The following is a 24,718-nucleotide window of genomic DNA, read 5'->3' on the forward strand; positions in this document are numbered from 1 at the left end:
ATGGTTTATAGCTAGTAATCCCAAATGTTGTGTGCCAGTCAGTTGTTTAAGCACATAAAAAATTTTCTTGGTTCCAAGAAGTTATATTGCTCAAAGTTATACATTTTATGATTTTTAAGTAGCTGAAGTGACTAACTGTACTATAAATATTTCAGGCTAAAATTGTTGCAGCCATGTTATAAGGTATTAAACATTGGGAACATAAGTCTCAGCCTTTGGATTAGAGCAAACCCAAAATAATTGGCTAGGCAGAATCTTGGCCCTGTCCATGGTACCCATGGTGCCACGGTGGTTCATTTCTAAGAGGATCTGGGGAGAAATTCCAGACTTCTACTTAGCCGTGTGTCATTAGGTTTGTTCCTAAGTTTTCACAAAAGGATGTCAACACTATACCAAGCTCAGATGCCCATTAAGGCAGAAGCTGTGCATTTAACTATCACTGTAATATAGTTACATTTGAGGGATTTAACTGAAGTCAATCCTGAAATTACATAGAGAAGAAATAAAAGATCAAAGGATTTGGGGCTTTGAAGGAGTTGGAAGCTGCAGCTATGCATGCCTTGATTGTAGCTGAAGTCATATTTCCCAGACAATGTTTTTAAATTGTGGATTTAAAAAGAGGATTTGTGTTGGAAACTTGGGTGGACAGATGAGGAGGAGCCAGTAAAATATGAGGAAAAGCAGTCAGAAATAGGATGTGCATTCATGAAGGAGGTGGTCATCAGTACCAGGCATTGTTAGGTCAAGTCAGAGGAGCTTTAAAAGGAGGCTCTGAGTTTACAATTTGGAGGCATTGGTGAGAGCAGTTTCCACAGAGTGGAAAGGTCAGAGGCCAGACTGCAGGGGGGTTTGGACTAAATCAGACTGAAAGAATTAGAGACAAAGTATGGCTACTCCATTTAAGAAATTTTGCCGGGAAGGGAAAAAGAGGACGGTAGCTGAAAAGAGAGAGTTGAGAGATATGTATTTTCCCCATTTGAAGAAGTTTGTGTGCAGAAGAAAAGGAACCGTGGAGGGGAGAAGGACTGAAGAAATAGGAAAGTAAAAGATTTACTTCTGGAGCAAGGACCTAGAGACGACTAGGTTTATGGTATTTAAGAGCCCAGGTTTAAGGAGGAAAGGATGAATAAAGATGAGTCTTGACAAGATTGGAAGTGAACAAAGCATGGTAGGGAAAGTGAACACTTATGGCCTTTTCTTTTCAGTAAAGTAGGAGGTGAGGTTCTCTGCTAAGAGGGAGACTATCAAGCAGCTGAGGTAAATAAAATCATTCTGGAGGAGTGTTAAATGTCTAGGTAAGGTTCAAACCTCACAAATATATAACAAATTCAATAAAGAATGAGGTTGGAAATTGTCAGAGCAGATGTGGAAAGAAAAGAAGACAATAAAAGAGTATTAATGATAATGGCTTTGAAGAGATATGCCCATCGATCCAAAGCTGGAGAGAGACTTAAGTAAAATCTGATTGTGCCTCATAGCCTGGGAGAAAAGGAAGAGGTAGAATGACAGTAAACTTCATGAGGGAAAGACCTAGCCCAGTGCCTGGCACAAAGTTCATAGTTCATAAATATTGTTGAGAAATGGAGAGCCTGATAAGCTAAAGTAGTAGCAGGTTGAGTAAGGTTAAATGAGTGAACGTAAAAAGGATGGGAGGTTGGAAGGCAGTCCATTCCTAGGGTTATGCAGCATGCAGCCTTCATCGGTATATGTGGTGACCCTAGAGATTGGAGTCAGAACAGAATCCCTCAGTGTAAAATTTTGGCAGGGAAATGGTGTTCCCAGACCAGGTTCGTTTTGCCTGACAGGCAGCAAGGCAAAACGCTGAGAAGCCAGAGGTGTGCAGCAAAGAGAGCGTTTATTAGCTAAGCAGCCAAGTAAGGAGACAGGAGAAAAAGTCTCAGAGCCCCCTCCCCAGAGGCAAGGGGCTCCGGGTATTTGTGGGATAAAGAATAAAGCAGTAGGATGGTCTGAGGTGTATGGAGCATGGGGAAAGTTGGTTGGAAAAAGGTGCAGCAATCATCGTTCTGCTCAGGTGTAACTAAGCTACAGGCCTCTGCATGTTCAAAAATGGAGATGCTTAGCACGATCTGAGGGTGGAGTTTTCAGCTCGCTGACATCAAAAGGTCACCTAGCGGACACTCGTGCATGCTCAGTTGGAGGGTTGGTTGGTGGTCCTATCCAGTCTTAACCAGCTCAGCTGAGCTAGACACAGCTGACTCCTAGTTCCCAGAAAGCAACTCAGGTAAACATCTTATTGTATAGGCTCTGTGCAGCTTGGAGAACATGCAAGTCTTAAAATGACCTTGATTAGTGAAAGCAGGTGAAATGGATTTGAAAATGATTACCCACAGTTTCAATAGGTGATGCCAAGCTCCAAGTTTGGTCTAAGGAGTGGGCTGTTGAAGCAGGGGAGAAGCAAATGCTGCTGGGGAATCAAGGAACTGTAAGAGTGGAGTTTTGAATAACCCTCAGGAAATGTCGGGCAGTGACCTGGGAAGCCAGTAGTTGATCCCAAGAACCCTATTAGAAAGAGGATAGTCTAACCCAAGTCAATGGATAAAACTTTTCTGGAATTGTTGGAGAGCCAGGAAAATGCTAGCCTTCTTCCCTCACCATTGTAAAAGGGTAACCATGGAAGTAGGATCACCTGGGAAGCACTGGTTTTCAGTTAAGGGAAACATTTGAAAGGAGCAGCCAAGAGTCAGTGAGATGGGGCTGCATGCTCCAGTGGAGGGAGTTTTTATCACTAACTTTGTTTAGAGTTGCTGATGCATGGTGATTAAAAAGAAAAAAGAAGACCGGCTTTTATTATTGCTTTTAATTCCCGATAGACAATGCATCTTTTATTTCTTGTACCCTACTTGAAATGCTATTGGAAAGGAGTATTCTAGGAAATTTTTGAGGCTATGTGAGGGTATAAAAGGATTACTGAAAACTAGATGGAAAGGGTTAGGAGTAGTTCGAAAAGAGGAGGATAAATGTGGCAGAAATGTCTTTCTGCACTAACTTGAGGCAAGGGCTAATACGATATTTGCAACATTCTTTCAGTAACCCTCTCCTCACATCTTGTCCTATATTCTGGATTCCCAGGTTTAAGTCCTTGTTTCACAGCTGTTTATATCTCTGCATTTCTAACTCAGGTGAACTCAGATGGCTAGGTTGGAACTGATTACAACGAACAGGAAAATGTACATGACTCTTATTTATGGGTTTTCACTTCCAGCATGAAAAATATTTACCCCCCTGGAGTTGCAAGAACTATTCCCAAGGGAAGTGGCTCATAGCGGAAATGCTTTCAAGTTGTTTCTTCCTTTTTTGATTTTACTGAATAGACCCTTTAAATATCACCAGGAGTCTGAGGTTTTCAACCGTCATCAGGATACACCAGTGTTTTGTCCCCTGGAGGGAAAGAAAGAGGTTCAGTAACAGCCGTTGTTGCAACTACCCATCACTGACACTGACCCAAGCCGGGGCGGACCACTGCCACTGAGGGAACCTGTCATCCATGTGTGTTAGGGTCATGGGGGTGGGATGGGGTTGAAAGATTCTGCTCTTTTTTAAAATTGAAGGACCCTTAATTTACAATGTTGTGTTAGTTTCTGGTGTACACCAAAGTGATTCAGTCATACATATACATAAACATTCTTTTTCATATTCTTTTCCATTATGGTTTATCACAGGATATTGAATATAGTTCCCTGTGCTATACAGTAGGACCTTGTTGTTTATTCATTCTCTATATAATGGTTTGCATCTGCTAATCCCAATCTCCCAATCGAACACTCCCCCATCCTCACCCGTGCTTGGAAACCACAAGCCTGTTCTCTATGTCTGTGAGTCTCTTTCTGTTTCATAGATAAAGAACATGTGGTATATATATATATATATATATATATATATATATATATATATATATATATATACAGTGGAATATGACATCACTTATATGTGGAATCTAAAATATGACACAAGTTAAGGATTCTGCTCTTGAACGTCAGTAACATGAAAGCAGGAACTTCTAGTGTGGGTCAATCCTGAGGCATATAACTATTTAGCACATGCAACCGTAAATAAGAAACCCTATCTGGGTAGTAATTTGTATCTGGTTTTGTCTTGTTAACAGTAGGCAGGTAGAGTCCCTCTAATCAAAATATTTGTCTTTGCTGTAGTTCTCAAAGTGTGGTCCCCAGACCAGCAGAACCAGCATCACCTGGAAACTTCTTAGAAATGCAGATTTGCAGACCCCGCCTCACTGCTTCTGGATCAGAAACTCTGGAGGCAATCAAGCAATCTGCACTTCAACAAGCCCTCCAGGTGATCCTGACATTAGCGCAAATTAGGGACCCAAGGGGCCAGGTGGTGCTGCACTCAGACCAGACTGCTCATTAGAATCACCTGGGTAACTTTTAACAAAATACCGATGCTGGAGCCCCCGAACCAGACTGTGATGTAATTAGAGTGGTGTGGGGCCCTGGCATCAGAACTTTTTCTAAGTTCAGATAATTCCAATGATAGTCACAGTTGAGAACGTCGCTTTAGAGCAATATAAGAAGGAGCTCTTTAATTTAGGACTCTGTGATAAATTCAAAAATAATTTATTAAAACAATTTAATGTATTTTACTAGGATGTTAATTTAAGCATGCTTATATAGAATAACCCACAAATAACGTAAGATTTAAGAGGGGGGATCTTGTCTGGTTTTTATTTTTCACTATTGTTATCCTGAGCACCTGGGGCAGTGCTTGGCACATAGTAAGTGCTCAAGTAACTCTGTTGACTAATTGAATTAATCAATTAAAGACTGGAGTTCCAATAGGAACTTGCCTTTACACGGCACAAAGGAACCAGTAAGCGCTCTGAGCCAGAAGAATAGTATCTTTTTCTGGGGCTGGCGGGAGTTCGTCTCCTTGTGGTTCTGTGGGTTCTCTGTGAATCCTCTTTGTTCTTGTCCCATGCTGATCTGTACCAGGATGTCACTGCTTTGTATCAGGATTCACATTACATTTGCAGGAACTGGTCTCTGCTTAGGCCCTTAGCCAGAACACCCACTGAGTCGAGTCTCATCACCCGGATGGTTAGAGGCGCGATACCGGCACTGGTTATGTTATCTCCCTTCTTTTCTCTGGGCTGGCTTCTCCACCTCCTCTCCCCCAGACCTCCACCTTTGGACAGGTGCTGCCACCTGGCCTGCCTATGTTTTGATCTGCGCACTCTTCCCTGTTGGAGTTCCCTAGAGCTCACGGAGAGGTTCTCTTTGCTTGGTGGGCAAAACTTTCTGAGTGGGGTTTAAGCCAAAACGGGATTTCCCAGCAGGCAGAAACAGGTTCACCATGCTGCTGCTGCTGCTCAGACCCCTGTGGCAATAGCACCTCCAGTGTGTGCCTGTTAAAGATTTCTTGTTCAATGTTGAGTAAGCCACATCACCTAAAAATGAAGTAGCAGATTTGTTTAGAAACTGCCTCTAATTCAGTAGGGCAGATTACTTCCCTGAAACATTTTTGATGGGAGTTCCATACTGGTTAATCTAATTAAGATGTGTTGTTAATGCTGTTTTATTTACTGCATAAGTTTAAAACAAAAACAAAAACAAAAACGGTAGAACCTCCCACTACCAGCAATTATTCTGAAGTCTTTTTTCCCCTCTTGTTTGCTGTAGCTTCCTTTTAGACTGAAGTTACCTGTGTCTCCAGATAGGAGGGAGGTCAAGATTTTGTACTTAATATTTTGCCCAGTTCTTACTGAAGTTTCACTAAAGCAAAGGGAGGCTGTTACTGAAGTTCATGGTGTTTCCAAACCATTTGCATTTGTATACTCATCTCTTAGAGTGCAATACACACATAAATATTATCCAAAATTATACAAAAATTCTCCATTTCTACATGAAAGCTTCTTGTCCCTTCAACTACACTCAGGTCCAGAGGCTTAAACAAAATCCTTTTCAGATTATTGTTAATGCTGTGCCTGATTCTGCAGCAGCTGTTGCTTTTGAACAGTATGATGCTTCTCCTCCCCCAAGAGGAGTGGAAAAGGCCTCCTCTGCCGCACTCTCAACCTTCGTCAACTCAAGGAGCATAAAACAGACTGAGAGAAGAACCTAGGATTCCTGTTTGGGAATTCAGTGCAGAGCTTAAAGACTATTGAGTTTTGCCACTTCCTGACATTGACTTTCATAGCAACAGTTTAATTTGGAGAAAAGCTGCTACCTCAAATGGCTGAAGGTATTTATGTGGAAAATTTTCCAAATGATTGACTTTACTGTGTTGCTATTTTCTTTCCCCATGAATATGTGAGTATTTGGCTTTCTCCCAGGAGTTTTTCTGCATCACTTCTCTTTAGGCAAAGACATTTTTCTATCCAGACTGGGAAAAGAAAGATGTACCAAGAGCTTCCCCCTTTACAGTGAATTATTATTTGAGTTTAAACGATAACATCTCTAAGAATGAAGAATTTGAGTGTGTCTGTTTCCTGAAATCTTCCCTTGGCCAATCTTCATGGTAGTCAGAGTCATCTTGATCATCACTTTGGAGCCAATGCAACTGTGATCAGCTTCCTCCAGCACTGCCCTGCCTCTCTCCTCCCCGTTGGCATCAGTCTTACTGAAGGGGTTGTCTCTGCTCTCTCTTACTTCCTTATCTCCCGCTAATTCTTCAGTCACCTCTCTAATGCCGAGGTCGCCAATGGCTCCCTGTTATTTAATCCAATGATTATCTGATATTATAACTGATTTGTAGCATGTGACATTGCTGTTCCCATCTTCCTTTGCTTCTTTGCCACCATTTCTCCTCATTCTCTTAGTTTCCTCCTCTTCTGCCCCTTTCTTAAAAGTTGCTTCCTTGGGTTGTAGCAGAGTGGGGAAATTAAACTGATAATATCCCCCACCTTTTGAAAAGAAATTAAACTTCTAAATAGATGAATAAATATATATGTCTAGAATTGAAACTCTGTGAGAGCCGGGTTGTTTTGTTTTAATCAGCATGGATCACCCACCCTAGAACGGTGCTTGGCACAGAATGGGCACCCAGCCAACGAATGAATGAATGATATAAAATTTATAAATACTGAAAATATATATAGAAAAGAAGGGAAAAAAGTTGTTTCCTTGGGAACCAATGCAAGGCCTGCCTCTCTTCATACTCTACAGTCTCTTCCTGGCTGGTGCCATCTGTCCCTCGGACTCAATCCCATGCCATTGATAAAGATCGGCATCCACTGCTCCAGCCCAGATCTTACGACAGCAGATCTATGTCTAAACTGAACCTGATTCCTTCTCTTCCTGGTTTCTCTAAGTCCCCAGTTTTAGTGAGGGATGCCATTGTTCATCATGCAAGACAGAAACCTTAACTTCCTCTCCCCTCTTCCCATAAAAAACACTAACGATTCCTACTTATTCTATTTTCTACATAAATTTTAAATACATGTCTTCTCTCTAACTCCCACCAGCACCCCTCCCTCTGCCCTAATTCAGGAAACCATCAACTTGCATCTGGATAATTCTCTCTGGTCTTGCTTCCTTGCAATCCATCTTCCATATTATAGGAGAGAGCTTTCTGATCCCATTGCCCTGATCAAAGCCCTCATGCTTGCAAAGCCCCCGCCGTCTGGCCTCTCTTGCCTCCCCAGCCTCAGCTCTTGGCACTCCTCACCTTACATCTTTCATTTTTGGTCATTCCAAATATTTTTCAGCTCTTCAAAAGTACCGTGCTCTTCCACCTTCTGGGCCTTCATATTGCCATTTCTTTTTTTCTACCTATAACATTCTTTCTATTCTCTCCCCATCTGGAGAGTTCCTGCTCCCTTTTTAGATCTGAAATTCAGACCACTTCCTGTTGGATGCTCCCCTGAATGCCCCAAGTCTGGCAAAGGTACCTCTCCCATGACCTCTGCCCCATTGTCCCATCAGAGCGAGAGTCCCCCTGTGTCATAATTGCCTGGGTCTTTGTATCGGCATTATATGGTCGCTTCTGTGAGGACAGGAGTGTGTCTCCTGTGTTGAAATCGTATCTCCAGTGCTTAGCACAGTGATGGATGCAGAGAGAGGGAGCCTCACAGTAAAGCATGAGCCAGCTTTCTTTACCACACAGCCTCAGATGCCTCACTCTGCAAGTTCTTCCTCACTAGTCAAGCTCCTCCAAATAAAACAACTATTACTTTCCCACAAAGCAGCCAAAACTTCACTGCAGACAAAGCAACCTATACATCCAGAGGAAGAGAAACTTTTCAAAAGTTCTGAGAATTAACATATGGTAATTGTCAAATCCCAGGGTGTCTTTTAATTGAACCTTCACAGTAGTTCACTTAGCTTGTACTCAGTGCTTAAACTGAGTAGAACCTCATTAGGGAGGTTGTGTCATGCCTTAGTGAACGTGGAAGGAAAGAGAAATAGAGCTTTCCATGACAGGGAGGCGGCAAAGAAGGGGAGCAATCTGGTCTTCAGATTCTTTAATCCATGTAGCTGACTGTACTGATTCCTGAAATGGGAGATGATGGCGGAGGACAGCCACAGCCATCAGGCTGTGAGGCTAGGATCTTCCTTCCAAACCCCATTCTGGGTTTTGTCCTCGAAAAACATCTGCTGCCTGCTTCCCTTCTCTCCTTTCCCAGAGCACCTTCTTCAGTGCCAGCCTCAGGAGCAACCTGATTTTAAAGAGGGTTTCCTCCCCGGGAGCAAATCATTGAGGGAACCATGTAACTACCAGGTTCAGCCCTCCAGTGCTTTTCTTGGCCTCTCTGTCACTGCTCATCCACTTTCTCTGTTCTAGCCACCATGAACCCTTTCCTGCTCAGGGCTGTGACGAGGTGGGGCAAGTGAGGCCCCCGGGGGTGCAAAACTGAAGAAGTCGCCCACTCTTGGATGCCAGCGCTGCACGTGCAGGAGCCTGAATACGAGTGCCTCCCTGGACTCACCCCCATTCCGGCTCCTGCTCTGTCCCACCTCGGCCACCGTGTCTCCTGGCCTCTGCAAATTCTAGTCCTCCAGACCCAGCTCAGTTGCTGCCTCCTCTAAAGAGCTCTTGCTGAAGCTCACCAGTCTCTCTCACAGCCCAACAAGTAGTCATCGCACCTTCCTCTGAATTCTCAGTGGACCTTATTTATACCTCTCTGAAGACACTGTATACCTTGTTTAGTTCTTGGGCTTGTCTGTGTCTCTGTTAAACTACAAACTGTTTAAGAACAGTCGTTTTCTCAGTGTGCTTTCGATATCTAGCACAGGGTTTGGCACACATAAGTCAGTGAGGTGAGTGGGGTTGTCAGGAGGAGAAGAGAGAAGAGCATAGTGGGTAGTTGCGTGGAGGCGAGAGGGTGAGGAGTAGGCATGGGCCCTGGGGCCAGTCTGCCTGGGTTTGACCTCAGGCTCTGCCATTTACTGGGTGTGAGAGCTTGGACAATTTACGTCACTTGTCTATGCCTCCATTTCTTTATCTTTAAAATGGGATCAATAGTGATACCCTAACGTGGGATCAATAGAGGTACCCCAACATGTGATGTCTAATTGAGCTAAAAGAGGTAAAGTCCTTAGCACAAGACTTGGTACCTAGTGAACACCTCAGTAAATGTCGGGATTCAGAATAAAAAAGGGTCTAGCGAAGGGATACCCATGGAAAATGCAGGTGTGCGCGCTAAGGGTAAAGCACATTTGTGACTGATGCCATAGAGGAAGTTAAATCTAAACCGTTTATGATAGAAGACAGAGGCAACGGCCACCTACTCCCTCGAGAACCCAGGTGCCTACTGTTTTTGAAATGACAAATCTTATCTCTACAAAGAAGATGGTTAGGGAGGCTGCCTGAAAAAGCAGCCGAGGAGACCCAAATGAACCTGGGAGTATTAAAACAGATATTTAAATATGCCGTTTTAATATCTGCTGTTAAGGGGGATGGAAACAGAATGCTAAGGGGAAGTCATGTTTTTGCTGCCATCTACAGTCAAAGTGCAGTTTTCAAAGTTTCTTAACACACACACACACACACACACACACACACATAGTTATGAATAACAGTATAGAGTTTGGTTTAAAGTCTAGTAATTGAGATACTTTGGGCATATTATTCTAGTATTTTATTTACCAGTGTTTCTAAAATTATGTATATTTAATCAGTAATATAGCCTTTTTAACATCTCAAATTGTGTTAGAACTTATCAGATGACATTTCATACAAAGATTTTAATGAAGAAAGAGATAGATTTGATTTTACCCCATGTTTTCCTGCCCCATGACCTGCAGTTCTATGATTGTTATTAGAATTATTATAAATTGTATTTTATACAAGCATCCTTTATTGTTTTGATATGAGAAATCAACCAAAAGCAAGTAAAAACAGTATGACAGTGATGTCACTTATGAGTTGCCTTCTGTCCCTATGCACCCATCCACGTAATCTCCATTATCATGATGTTTTCCTAACTTTCCTGTGCATTATTTTTAAAGGGTTAAATATAGACGAGAATTATTGGAAAAGCGTTTGATGGAGAAAAAAGAAGTGACCCTTCAAGAAGCACTTGAAGAAGCAGAGAGAGAGAAGCGAATAGAAGCCCTGAGGAAACAGGTGTTTTTAATTTGGAAAATTTCATGGGTGGTTTAAAAAAATGTTTCTAAGTGCTCTTAATAACATTATTACTAGGGCTTAGTTCATGACATCTGCTATATAAAATGTAACTTTCCCAAATTGGGACACTGGTCTTCATTGCTGGGAGCAATTAGATTTATGTTGAACCATTTCCAGTTTCTTAGTGTATTAAAAGAATTTTATCAGCACCTTTAAAATAGCTCTCCCAAGATTTAAATGCATCCATATTACCTCTAGTTTATAAGCTGAATAGTATCCATGTACAGCAGTGAAACTCTGCATCTAGCCGAAGGATTTTACTCTCCTCGAAAAAATGTAGTGGAGATTGAGCAAGATAATCCTCCCTAGGGTAGGAACCTCTCTTTGGAAACATCCCACAGTCAACAAACAGGTTAAAAACCACTTTATAAAAATACTGTTTTTGTGGAGAAATAAAAGTCTCCCATTGCTTTGGCTCGTAAAAGTAGGCAAAAGTTCCGAAGGTAGTAGTCGGCAAGAGCAAGAATTTAAGACCTTGGGAAATGTAATAAAATAGTTCTACTTGGTAATTTTTCATAGTTTTTAACCTGAAAGTGATTAGCTCAACTCACAAGCTCTAAAGTCTTCATTGACACCATTTCCCAGCTGATAGGAAATGACTGTCTGGTTTCTCTTCTCTGTCAGTGAAGGCAGTATAGAATCTTGGGTAAGAACTTGGCCTCTGGTGTCCTTCAAAACTGGTACAACCTGGTTCACTACTTACTGACAGAGAAAACTTAGGTCTTTTAACCTCCCTAAGCTTCATTTCTTCCTCTGAAAAATGGGAATCATAATAATAGTACCTACTTCACAAGTTTGTAGTAATGTGCATTCACATTACTCTTCTAAATGCTTTTAGCTTTTAGGTTTTACCTCATTTAATCTCTACCACAACCCTATGATGTAGGAATTATTATTATTCCTACTTCATAGAAAACTGAGGAGGCCCAGAGGTTCCCCAAAGTCACATGGCTAGTAAATGTCAAACTGGATTCAAACCAAGGAAGTCTAGTTAAATGAAATATTTAGTAAAGAAGAAGTGTAAATGCATACAACTATTATATCATCTTTTATAAAATAGATTATAGAAATATATTCCTATACTTTGAATTTAAGTCCTGGTCATCTTAGATTCAACAAAATTTAAATTATTCAATCATTAGCAAATAGTGCTATACCATGGTCTTCAGGAGACAAAACTTAATGTCACTCTTACTAAACACATTCTTGTTCAAAATATAATTTTGATAACTACAGAGTCCATATGATTAGGATTCTTTCCATCTGTGAGCCCTTTGAAAGAGGAAATATCTGTGCCCGTTATCTGTAATCAGTGTTTAGAACTACAGTAAAAGACATTTTGGCTAGGAAACCTATAATAATTAAAGTATGTTCAACCCCCAGTTATGTCATTACAGTTTCTAAATGGCATTAAAAATGCCATTTTCTTAATGCTAATTCTTGACTTTAGGAATTAACAGGCAGGTGTTATTAATGGTGCATATAATTTACAAAATTAGTGGCTTCTTTTCATTAGGATACAGGTTTGAACAATTTCAATTATCATAAAGGACAAGGGCATTTGGGTTGAAACGACTCTGCAGTTTTTCACTGGAAGGGGAAACAATGGTTTTTAACAGTCCCTGGAAATCTAGTTGCCTGGTACAATGAAAACTCACCCGTCTTGCTGAATAATGCCAACACACATGACTTTACCCATAAATGACATGCTCTAGATTCAGCTTAATCAGATTAAACTTTCTAGAAAGCTTCATGGGGTTGTTACCATGGCCATAGATTGCTAGTGGTTAAAAATTAATGTTTTCTACTTTTGGTTACTTTCAAGGTGGTTGAATTTGTGGGTTTTCTATATAAAATTTCCCTTGACTTTGGATGAAAAAGAAATTTTTATCTAAATTTAATCATAACTGTAATTATGTAATCTTTAATAAAATTTCTTGACTTTAATGGACATTATCATTAATAATGTTGCCCAGAAGCATTTTGCTTGTATCTTGTTCCAAGTAGCCATGCTTTTTCTTCTTTTAGGTTGCTATTGTCGCTCAATTTGATCCTGTTAGAATGATGTCAGACACAATGGCATCAAAAGCGAGGATGGGTATTGGAATCGAAGAAGAATTTATTCTTCAAAAGCCACTGTTCACATTGAATACATATAATGAACAGCAGGTAATTATGGAAATTAGCACGATTGATGCAAAAGCCATGATGATAAGAATTGTAGAAGTGTGTGTTTTGGGTTACAAATTATTTTCAATATTTACATTTAAATACCATCCATATTAGCATAATTTTTATTTCTAAATGAGAGCACATAATTACTGAACAATTCTTAATATAAAATAGTTGATAGGTGACCATAGAACAAAACACTTTATGTAAAAATGTTGTCATTGAAAATTATTTTAATCTAAAAAATAATTTTATAAAATTTTAAAGTTGTGTTAATACTGTATTTTGTTTAAATATTTATCATATTCAGAATTGTTAATGCATAACATAAACCCTATTAAAGAAACAACTAATGATACTGATAAGACAAAGCAGAGGGAAGCTTTCTGAAATTAAAATGAACAGAAAATAATGTATCAGAGCTAATGATGAAACATTTGCTGTGGGAAAAGGTATTAAGAGGTTATTTAACTGTTTCTAGGAACTTCTGAATCATTTTAATCTGTTTCTATAGCTGAGAAAGGATTTTTTTAAAGTTTTTTTAGATGGATGGATGGAAGAGGAGCCAGGACATATGAATGAATGGATATCACTGAAGTTAAGGGAGAAAGTAGTTGTTAACTTTACAAATCTAAGAAAAGCTAAATGCTTATTTAATTATTTAAAAAGCAGGAAACTTCATCCATTCACTCACTGACAAATAAATCGAGTGTGCCTCATTTATGTGCTGCATACTTTGCTAGGGAATAAAAAGATGAACAATACACATATTAACTGGGCAAATATTTATGGAACATATACTGTATCTGGCACTGAGCCTGGTGCCAGGGCTGCATCCTGAGCAAGATAAACTTGTCCTGTGTGGAGGAAGTGAGCAGGGGAGTTGCGTTGGGAAGGAAAGTAGCATGCATGGGAATAACTCCACTAGGGTGAGATTGCCTCTGGCTAAGGGCTGCAGCTCAAGAGGAAGGGAATGAACGGGCAGCCCTGAATGGGAAGTCAGAGAAATGGAAAAGGGGAAACTAAGCTCCATCTTAGTTGAGGAATTTTGGCAGCAGTGACAGAATTCATTCCAGATAATTTAAGTTAAAAACAAACAACAGCAAAACTGGATTGGGGAGAGGGGTGGGTGTAGGGAGAGGGATTAATTAGAAAATGCACAGGTATCTCCAGAATCCAAAGCAGGGAGGGCAGTTGGGCTTACAAAGAATTGAAATCAGAAGGTGAAAAGCTTTCAGGTACCTGGGCTGAGGAAATAAGTGCTTCACCAAGCAGAAGAGGGTGACCCTTACCGGTATGTGTTCAGTGTAAGGTACATGGTAAGGGTGGGTGCTGGGGGATGAGACTGGAGACATAAATTCCGGTCAGACTGTGAAAAGTATGGTAGATCTTACTTGCTAAGACTTTTGACCTTTATCCTGTGAGCAGAGGTGAGACTTTGAAGCAGGTGAATTATATAATCAGCTTTATGTTATAGTAATGTGTCCTGAATGGAAAATTGGTGGAGGTGGAGTCAGGTCCTTTGAAGATGGTGGAGCTCTCATAGAAGTGGCATGGAGTGGGGGGAGGGTGGCCTGGCAGGGGCATGGATGGCTCTGGCTGAGAAGAGGAGGGGGATAATGAGTGAGGGTGATTCTAAACTAGGCAGTGAGTGATATTGAGAAGAGCCTGCATTTTGGATTGAAATCCACATCCACAATTTACTGGCTGTGTGAACTTGTGTAAGCTATTAACATCTTTATGTCTTGTTTACTTCATCTGTAAAACAATTTGTAAGGTTCTTGTGAGGATTAGTATAATAAATGTCAATTGCCTAGAATATTGTCTGGCACTTAGTAATAATTCAGTAAATTATAATCATTAGGTGGTGCTGCCATTAACCATATAAGAATTCAGAAGGAAAAGCAGACTTAGGGAGAGAGCATTTATTTTGTTCATATCAGGTTTAGGTTGAAGATGTCTAATACGCACTTACAGGAAACTGATGGGCTTCATCTGGGTAGGAGAATTGGGGAAATGGAAGTCAGTATGTGAGGGAGATCTTCATTTCACTTGATACGTATTGAAAAAAACAGAATTATGAAAACATTTTAAAACTCACAGTTCTGGAGCTGGGGGGAAAAAAGGTGAATCCTGGAGATAATGAGGACGTCAACAGCACACAGGTGGAGCATGAATGCTTCAAAGTGGATGAGAGTGACCAGGGAGACTCTTTTGGAGCAAAAGAGGAGAAACCTAGGTCTAAGGCTCAAATACGTTGCTTTTCAGACACAAATCTCAGTGTTATTCCTGACATATGCATCGTTGCCCCTAGTCCCTGTATTGATCAGTTGCCAAGTTCTATTGATTCTTCCCTTCATAGTGTTTTGGACAGTTCTCTCTTCCTTGCTACCAGCCAATTTTAGGCATTTATTATTTCATGTCTAGATAATTGTAGTCGATTCTTAAGCACTCTCCCTGCTTCTGTCTCTTCTTTCTCTGCCACCTTAATTTATCCTGAACTTGTAATCAGATGCATCTTATTATGCAACAGCAATGATTATATTAGTTCCATGCTGAAAAGAGAAACACAACCTCAGTAGCTCCCCATACTCCTTGGCATAGCCTTCAAGCCTTTAAAATTCAAGTCCCAGTCTTAGAAGTGTCCTTTTTCAGTGTTCCCCAATGGTACCAAGTACTCTACCCAGATTACCCCGATCCCAACTTAACCTATTTCGTCTCTGAGTTTGCATGTGCCTTTCTTTCTTGATCTCTCTTCCTCCCCCAGCCCCATCCCCAGCTTTATAGAAGAGTAAGTTGAACTTTAAAGTTAGCTCAAGTGGTCCTCCTTACCTGAGACTATCCTAGTCTCATTGGCACCAGGAGATGTCTCTCCGTATTCTACTACTCTTGGAGCATCTGTCACATGTTGCCACGGACTGTAGTTACCTGTGTACATTTTTTTACCTCTGTTAGTGTAAGAGCTCCTTGAAGGAGGGGTTGCTTTCAATGGCTTATTATCCCATCCTCTAGGGAGACTTCAAGTTCATGTAAAATGTTTCATTAGCTGAAAGCCATACGTGGCCACCTTCTTATCATTGCAAACAGTGTCTGTTGACATTAATATTCATAGAAGGAGGAATAATGTCCAATCAGCTATAAATGAAAAGGGAAATTGAACTACTCATATATCTATACCCCTTAGAGTCAGATTGATGGAAGCATTTTCTAGTTCCGCTTGAAATAGAAATCTGGCCTTGGAAGAAAAGTTCTATTGATTTTGTTTTTCAAGTAGTGGCCATGTGTTTGAACTTAATTTACATATTTCCAAATGATGGAGAAATTAAAATGTCTGTTTAAAGACAGATTTACAAGGTTGTGGTTTAGGTTTATTTTAATCAATCGTTGTTTATATTTTATAATTACAACTAACAATAAATAACAAATCAATGATCGTACTGAAAGCATCTTTTATCCCATCTTTTAATAATTTTAATGTTTTATTTTGACTAATCTAGTATACAGTATTCTGTACATCTTATGTTGGAAACCACTGATATACTGGAAAGTGATAATGTCAAAAAGGTTTGTATATTTTCAGTAAGTTCAGAATATAGTCACTGTATACACAGAATTTACTGTCATCTAGTCATCTATCCAGTAAAAACAAATTACACAGCTTGGGGAAATACAGAACTAAATGATAAAATTTACTTCAATGAAATGCTATTTATTTAAATCATTTTATTTCTACAGATAATTTCTGACCCTAGACTTCGTTTTGAGTTAGCACTTCGAGAAGCTGGACTTCATAAAACATTTTATGCCAAGGAGATATTACCAAAAATCGGTCCTCAAAAACCTCCAAGAAAGGATACAGAGTCTACTGTATTCAAAATCTAGAGTTCATCCTCAAATCGCGTTATACATAAATAAGATTTTTCTTTGAATACATTTATATGGATAACAATACTACTTTCTAAAATTTTTTCAAATATCAGACATAGAAATCATAGCATCTGTTAAAAACAACTTTTCTTTTATGATTCTTAGACTTTTATGCACTATTTCCAATATCTTTGTTATGTTTAATAGTACTAAATTCTCCAAAGACTATGGAACTTAATTATGACACATATGGGACATATATTATCATTTAGTAAATTGAATTTTGGAGGTTGCATTATGCCATAAAAAGAGCTCAAAATAACCATTTGCAAAAATTACAGTTTATGTTGCTACTACCTACTAATGTTCATTTCTGCTTGTTATTTCAGAATTTGAGTTTTTTAATTATGGAAATTTCATTATCATTAATACTTCTATTATTTCTCGATTATTATAAGAGGAGACTCAACCTTTCTCTAAATTTAGAAGCCAATTTGGTATACCATGTTTACTGCAAACCAATCATCCAAACAACTTGATTTTGCAAATTAGCCTGTAAGAATAAATTAGAAATAGCATTTCAAGCATAAGGATATCTGTTTTGGCTTGGAAAAATGTATTTGTATGGTTGTTTGGAAGGAATGTTTTAAAATTCAGAATGCTATCAAAATTTCCATGTTATCTATTAAATATCTAGATGATTTTATAGAAAGGAAGTGTTTCAAATAAAACTCAAGCATAATTTTTTACTATTTCTAAACAATCACACAAATACAAGTAGCTGGTGATACACAGCAGGAGGTAGTGTCACTATTTTGAGAACCATGGAGTTGATACTTGTGGTTATGATGAAAATATTAGTTGAGGTTTGGGCAGCAGCCTAGATGCTGGCTATGCCCAGACTCAGACCTTATTAATTTTCTTTGTTTTTAAAAATAGTATTAATAATAGTTATTCATTGAGCACAAACTGTGCTCAGTACCCTATATGTACTTTACATATAATGTCTTACTTGACCATCATAACAACCTTATGAGATTGTCATCCGCATTTTACAGATAAGGAAATAGATTCAGGAAGGTAAAATAATATGCCCTAGATCAGTTGTTTGTCAAACTGTGGGTCATTAAGTCAATCTAGTGAGTCCTGACCAGTATTTTTTAAATGACACAAAATAAAATAAATCTGAAATCCATGAGTGATTTGGGTTTCATCCCCTCTCAGTTCCACAAGAATTTCTCTTGTTTGGTTACCCTCTTTCTCTCCTATGTCTTCAAGTTCTCCTTCAGCATACGTATACGCTCAAATAAATTCCACTTAAAAAATCGATTTCCATTAACCCCACATTTTCCCCTAGACACCAGGCTATTTCTCTGCTCCTCTTCTTAAGTGAACGTCTTGAAAATGTTGCCTCTAGATATTTGGTTTCTTCTCACTTTCTAGTTACGGTCACTCGTTCTGAGCTAGCTTTGCCCTCACCCTCCACTGACACTGCTCTTAGCAAGGGCACCAGTGAACTCCATACTGACAAATTTGATGACCATTTTCAGTCTTCATCTTACTGACTTCATGGCAGCCTTTAACTCTGTTGACAACCACCCCATCTTGGAACATGTTCTTCTCTTGGCTTCTATGACACCAGTCTGCTTTACCTCCTGTTTCTTTAGTCACTCCTCAATCTTCTTGGCTGACGCCTCCATCTCCATTGATCTCTAAGTGATGGAGAGTTCTGGGATTAGACCTTCTAGCTGTCTTTCTTTACTGTTGAATCGCCCAAGGGTAGATCCTTAAACACTATATTTTAGTTATAAAATTATGTCTGAGTGTCTTTAATCTATAGGCCTCCCCCTCCATCCTTGTTTTTTTCCCTTGAAATGTATTTGTTTGAAAAAACAAATATATTTACATGCAGAATTTCTTATGTTGGAGTTTTTTGATGGTGTCCTCCTGGTGTAGTTTAATATGTTCCTCTGTCCTGTGTTCTTTGTGTGTGCTATAAATTGGTAGTTGAACTTAGAAGCTATATTAGATTTAGGTTCTTTTTTTTTTTTTTTCAAGACAACTTAATTTTACTGTTGTGTTCTGTCATCTGAGCATTTTTTTAATGTTAGCTATTACTAATTCTTAATGCCTAGAGCCATTAATTAATTATAGATTACATGCTAGAAATTCTGTAATTCAGTCATTCCTTCTTTGTTAGTGGAAACCTTATATGAAGAAAAATTTCCCTCTTCTCTATTTGGTAGAGAAGATAAGAAATGTAAGCTAAGTGTTTGAGCCTTTTTTTTCCCATTAACTTATGAGGTTTGAAAATAATGAATTGGCTTTCTAATATCATCCAAAGGTGATCAGTTTTGTTGTATCTTTATGAAGTCATAGGTTTAAAGGAATTTGATGTTTCAATCTGTTGAAGTATTATCCTTATTGCTGCTCAAATTATCTCCTCCTTGCCCAAAGGAAGTCTTTTCAGTTAGGCTCATGGGTTCTTTAAAGACAACTTAATAGACTTGATAACTTCCTTGCTATTCCAGTTATCTATTGCTTTTTAACAAAACTTAGTGGTTCAAAACTACTTTTTTTTTTTTTTTTTAACTATCTTTCATGGTTTTGTGGGTTGACTGGGCTTTGCTGTATGGTTCTTGCTTGGAATTTGTATTAACCTTATATCACTGTTGTAACAAATTACCACAAACTTAGTGGTTTGAACAATACAAATTTATTATTGTTCTGAAGGTTGGAAGTCTGATTTGGGTCTCACTGGGCTAAAATCAAGACGTCAACAGGGCTGCATTCCCATCTGGAGACTCTAGTGGAAAATCTGTTTCTTTGCCTTTTCCAGCTCCTAGAGGCTGCTCACATTCCTTAGCGAAAATGTTAGAAATAGAATATATTACTCATTTACATTATCTCACATTTTACACACAACAAACAGTCTTAGAATAAAATACCAGTATGATAAAAACAAGAACAATAAAAAATTCTATGCACTTTATATTCTTTTTCCTTTTGTTATAGTTTTACTTTATATTGTCAAAGATTATGTAAATATTATATTCTCTCTTAGCTCTAATTTAATCTTAGTTCTATAAGTAAATATGTATTTACTGATTGCCACCAATCTTTATATCAGTGTCTTTCTTCTCATTTTGGTTGTCTGTTTTCTAGAAAAATCTTCAGAAATTACTCATGGAAACAATATTTTCTGAATTCTTGAATGTTGATAACAGTTTGTCAGAGTTCTTTATAGTTGAAAGTCCGTTTTGCCTGAGTATCAGATACTTTATTTACATTTACTTTCCTTAGCATAAAATGTCAAAGGCTGGTTATAATCCGATTTTAATTTCCCTGATGATCACTTGATCTTTTGCCTGATTGTACCAACGATATTTTTTTTTCTAATCATAGTAGTTTTTTAAAAATTATATATCTGTTTATTTTATTTTTTTTTATTTAACACCTTTATTGGGGTATAATTGCTTTACAATGGTGTGTTAGTTTCTGCTTTATAACAAAGTGAATCACACATAGTAGTTTTATGGACTTGATCTTTTTTTTTTTTTTTTTTTTTGCTGTACGCGGGCCTCTCACTGTTGTGGCCTCTACAGTTATGGAGCACAGGCTCCGGACGTGCAGGCTCAGCGGCCATGGCTCATGGGCCCAGCCGCTCTGCGGCATGTGGGATCTTCCTGGACCGGGGCACGAACCTGTGTCCCCTGCATCGGCAGGCGAACTCTCAACCACTGCGCCACCAGGGAAGCCCTATGGACTTGATCTTGATATTGGCCATTCTGGGTCAGTATACCTTTCACAATATAAATTTAATTTTATTTCAGGATATTTTTTAAATTATAATTGTTAGTATTATGCTCCCTTTTAATTTTTTCCCTAAGGACCTCTTTTATAGTATTATGCTATGTTGGATCTTCTTTGCTCGTAGTCTTTATTTGTCACTTTCTCTTGAATCCCTTTGATCTCTTTATTTTTCCCAGGTTTTGAAAATCTTTTTGTATAGAATTTCATTCCTTTTTAAGGCTGAATAATATTCCACTGTATTTACATACCACTTTTTAAATTTTTTAATTTAATTTTATTTTTTAAATCATTTATTTATTTATTTTATTTTTGGCTGCATTGGGCCTTCATTGCTGTGCCCGGGCTTTCTCTAGTTGTGGCGAGCAGGGGCTACTCTTTGTTGCGGTGCATTTGCTTCTCATTGCGGTGGTTTCTCTTGTTGCAGAGCATGGGCTCTAGGCATGTGGGCTTCAGTAGTTGTGGCTTGTGGGCTCAGTAGTTGTGGCTTGCGGGCTCTAGAGCACAGGCTCAGTAGTTGTGGTGCATGGGCCTAGCTGCTCTGCGGCGTGTGGGATCCTCCTGGACCAGGGCTCGAACCTGTGTCCCCTGCATTGTCAGGTGGACTCTTAACCACTGCGCCACCAGGGAAGCCCCTATATACCACTTTTTTTAAACCACGTTTTGTTCACGTCTCAGTGAACATTTGGTGTGTTTCCACCTTTTGACTATCATGAATAAGGCTTGGGGTATAATAGTTGCATAGCTTTTATTTATTTATTTTAACTACAGGCATACCTCATTTTATTGTGCTTTGCTTTATAGTGCTTCACAGATATTGTGGTTTTTACAAGCTGCAGGTTTGTGGCAACCCTGCATCGGGCACGATTTTTACAACATTTGCTTACTTCGTGTTTCTGTTTCACATCTTGGTAATCCTCATAATATTTCAAAATTTTTTATTATTATATTATGGTGATCTGTGTTCAGTGATCTTTGATATTACTATTGTAATTGTGTTGGCACCATGCTCATATAATATGGCAAACTTAATTGATAAACATTGTGTGTGTTCTGACTGCCCCATCGACTTGCTGTTTCCCCATCTGTCTTCCTCTCCTTGGGCATCCCTATTCCAGGTGACACAACAATATTGAAATTAGGCCAGTTAATAACCCTTAGCCTCTAAATGTTCAAGTGAAAGAAGAGTCGCATATCTCTCACTTTAAATTAAAAACTGGAAGAGATTAAGCTTAGTGAGGAAGGCATGTCGAAAAGCCAAGATAGGCTGAAACCTAGGCCCCTTGTGCCAAACAGTTAGCCAAGTTGTGCTACATGATTCTGCATATTCAAAATGGAGACACAGCATGATCTGAGGGTGGCATTTTCCAGCCCTCTGACATCTGAGCAGGCCCAGTTTTAGGGTCATAGTTCCATCCAGTCCCCAGCCAGCTCACACTGGGCAGGAGCTGACTTCAAGTTCCTATAAAACAGCTGGGCTGTATGAAGCTAAGAAGGTATGCAGCTTAAGCGAGGAAAAGAGAAAGAAAGAAAAAAAATACTAAAGTGAACTCAATCAATGAAGACAGTTTAAAAGCAAAGGGGTTTTAACAAGGTGATCCCTTGTCTGTTCTTCTGTAAGACAAGTTCAAGAATTTCTGTAGTTATCAGCTTCTGTTAATTCTGTGGGGCACAGTTTCAGTGGCTACACTAAATAAGAGATTTTCAGTGTAGGTGAAATAGCCTTCTATTAGAAGAATATGCCTTCTAAGACTTTCATAGCTAGAGAGGACAAGTCAATACCTGGCTGACTCTCGTTAGGGGCTAATGCTGCTGGTGACTTTAAGTTGAAGCCAGTGCTCATTTACCATTTTGAAAATTCTAGGACCCTTGGGTTATGCTCAGTCTACTCTGTCTGTACTCTATAAATGGAACAACAAAGCCTGCACAAACAGCACACCTGTTTACAACATGGTTTACTGAATATTGAAGCCCACTGGTGAGACTTACTGCTTAGAAAAAAAATGATTGCTTTCAAAATATTTCTGCTCATTGACAATGTCCCTGGGCACTTAAGAGTTCTGATGCAGATGTACGATGAGATTCATGTTGTTTTCACGCCTGCTAACACAACATCCATTTTGCAACTCATGAATTTTGTAAGGGTATAGCTGCCATAGATAGTGATTCCTCTGATGGATCTGGACAAAGTAAATTGAAAATCTTCTGGAAAGGATTCACCATTCTAGATGCCGTGAAGAACATTTGTGATTCATGGGAAGGAGTAGGGTTAGGAGTTTGGAAGAAGTTGATTCCAGCCTACATCGATGACTTTGAGGGGTTTAAGACTTCAGTGGAGTAAGTAACTGCAGATGTGGTGGAAATTGCAAGAAGACTAGAATTAGAAGTCGTACCTGGAGATGTATCTGAATCGCTGATAAAACTAACAGATGGAGAGTTGCTTGTTATGGATGAGCAAAGAAAGGGATTTCTTGAGATCGAATCTACTACTGGTAAAGATGCTATGAAGATTGTTGAAATGACGACAAAGGATTTAGAATAGTACATAAACTTAGTTAATGAAGCAGCAGCCGGGTTTGAGCAGATTGACTCCCACTTTGAAAGAAGTTGTACTGTGAGTAAAATGCTATCAAACATCATTGCAGGCTACAGAGGAATCTTTTGTGAAAGGAAGAGTTCAGTGATACAGAAAACGTCATTGTTGTCCTATTTTAAGAAATTGCCACAGTCACCCCAACCTTCAGCCACCACCACCCTGTTCAGTCATCAGCCATCATCATCGAGGCAAGACCCTCCACCAGCAAAAAGATTATGACTCACTGAAGGCTCAGATGATGGTTAGCATGTTTTAGCAATGAAGTATTTTATAATTAAGGTACAAACATGTTTTGAACATAATGCTCTTGCATGCATAATAGACTGACTACTACAGTATAGTATAAACATAACTTTTATATACACTGGGAAACCAAAAATTTCGTGTTACTTGCTTTATTGCAATAGGTGCTTTATTGCAGTGTTCTGGAACCAAGCCTGCAATATCTCTGAGGTATGCCTGCATGTCGTATTTTTTCCAGCTAGCTCTGCCAGTGTGTCATCATCATCATCATCATCTCCTTCTCCTCCTCTTCTCCCTCCTCCTTCTTCTTTTTAAAATTGAGGTATAATTGACATATAACATTAAATTAATTTCAGGTGTACAACGTGTTTTAATATTTGTATATATTATGAAATGATCACCACAATAAGTCTAGTCAACATCTATTACCATACTTTTAGTATCTCGCTCTCAGAATAGGTGATGCAAGCAAAGGTGCATGGGACTAGCAGAGCTGCAGTGGGTCTTCAGGGAAGCAGTCTCCTAGTGAGGGTTGAGCATCTTCTCTGGCCCTCCCAGAAATTCTAGGAACTACCTAACACCCTTTAATAAATTGCTTTCCTATTTCAACTAGCTTAAGTGGGTTTTGCTGTTTGCTACTATGGATGCACTGATACACTGTTCTTTTTTCAGTTCCTCTAATGTACCAACCACAAAATTTCCTCTTTTTTCAGTCTCATGCCCTCTGTAGATAATCCCTCCATCTCAGTAGTCTGTCCTCCCAATTATCATTTTCTCTTTCTCCAAAAAGTAGGATAAAAAGAACATTTACATGGTGTTTTTGGTTTTTTTTTGAATGTCACATTAGTTGCTGACTGCTGTTTTCCAAAGCATTGTTTTCTACTCTATGAAAAGGCGTACTGAAAATTACTTTCTTCTTAAAAAGTTTAGCCCATTTTCTCATACCCAAAGTCCTATGTAGTATTTTTATTTTTAAAAATCATGAAGAGGGTGAGGCTTCCTACATCTGGCATATATTTAGTTATTCTTTATGGGGACTGCATTTTCTTGGGTTTTATTTTGCCCCCATTAACACAGCTTCATCATCTCCTTAGCTATGCTAGATTTTAAGTGTAGGACACAGAGGTAAAATATTGTCATTCTGAAGGTAAAAGACATTTTTAAGGAAACCTGGGAAAATTGGAGACCTTTTAAGACCAAGACTTTACCTAGAGAGGTTATGAGGAAAATCTAAGATACAGACTTTTAAAGATCTCAGTCAAATCCCAGAAATGATGAAGTTTGATCTAAGGAGAAAAAAAAGGTCTGAGAATTCTACTGTTTCTGACATCTGATCGAGTTGTTTTGGAAAAATGGTTGTATGATGGCTGATACATTTGATGATGAACACTTGATAGATTACTGATGAGTGCTGGAGAAGTCCTG

The 24,718-nt window shown here is 38.9% G+C and overlaps 1 protein-coding gene across 1 annotated transcript in view; it reads left to right on the plus strand.

Moving 5' to 3' along the window:
• The window catches only part of CCDC148 (coiled-coil domain containing 148), a gene marked incomplete at both ends in the record, with an annotated part of 273,810 nt that extends 257,151 nt beyond the window's left edge, over positions 1 to 16,659 (plus strand). Inside the window, 3 exon segments of the mRNA XM_082659036.1 lie at positions 10,428 to 10,545; positions 12,634 to 12,774; positions 16,513 to 16,659. Of these exon segments, the coding sequence (XP_082515162.1) occupies positions 10,428 to 10,545; positions 12,634 to 12,774; positions 16,513 to 16,659 (406 nt within the window).
• Between the last annotated feature and the right edge of the window lie 8,059 nt (positions 16,660 to 24,718).

This window comes from Grampus griseus (genome assembly GCF_964374135.1).
Source record: "Grampus griseus genome assembly, chromosome: 7".
In the NCBI taxonomy this organism is placed as follows: domain Eukaryota; kingdom Metazoa; phylum Chordata; class Mammalia; order Artiodactyla; family Delphinidae; genus Grampus; species Grampus griseus.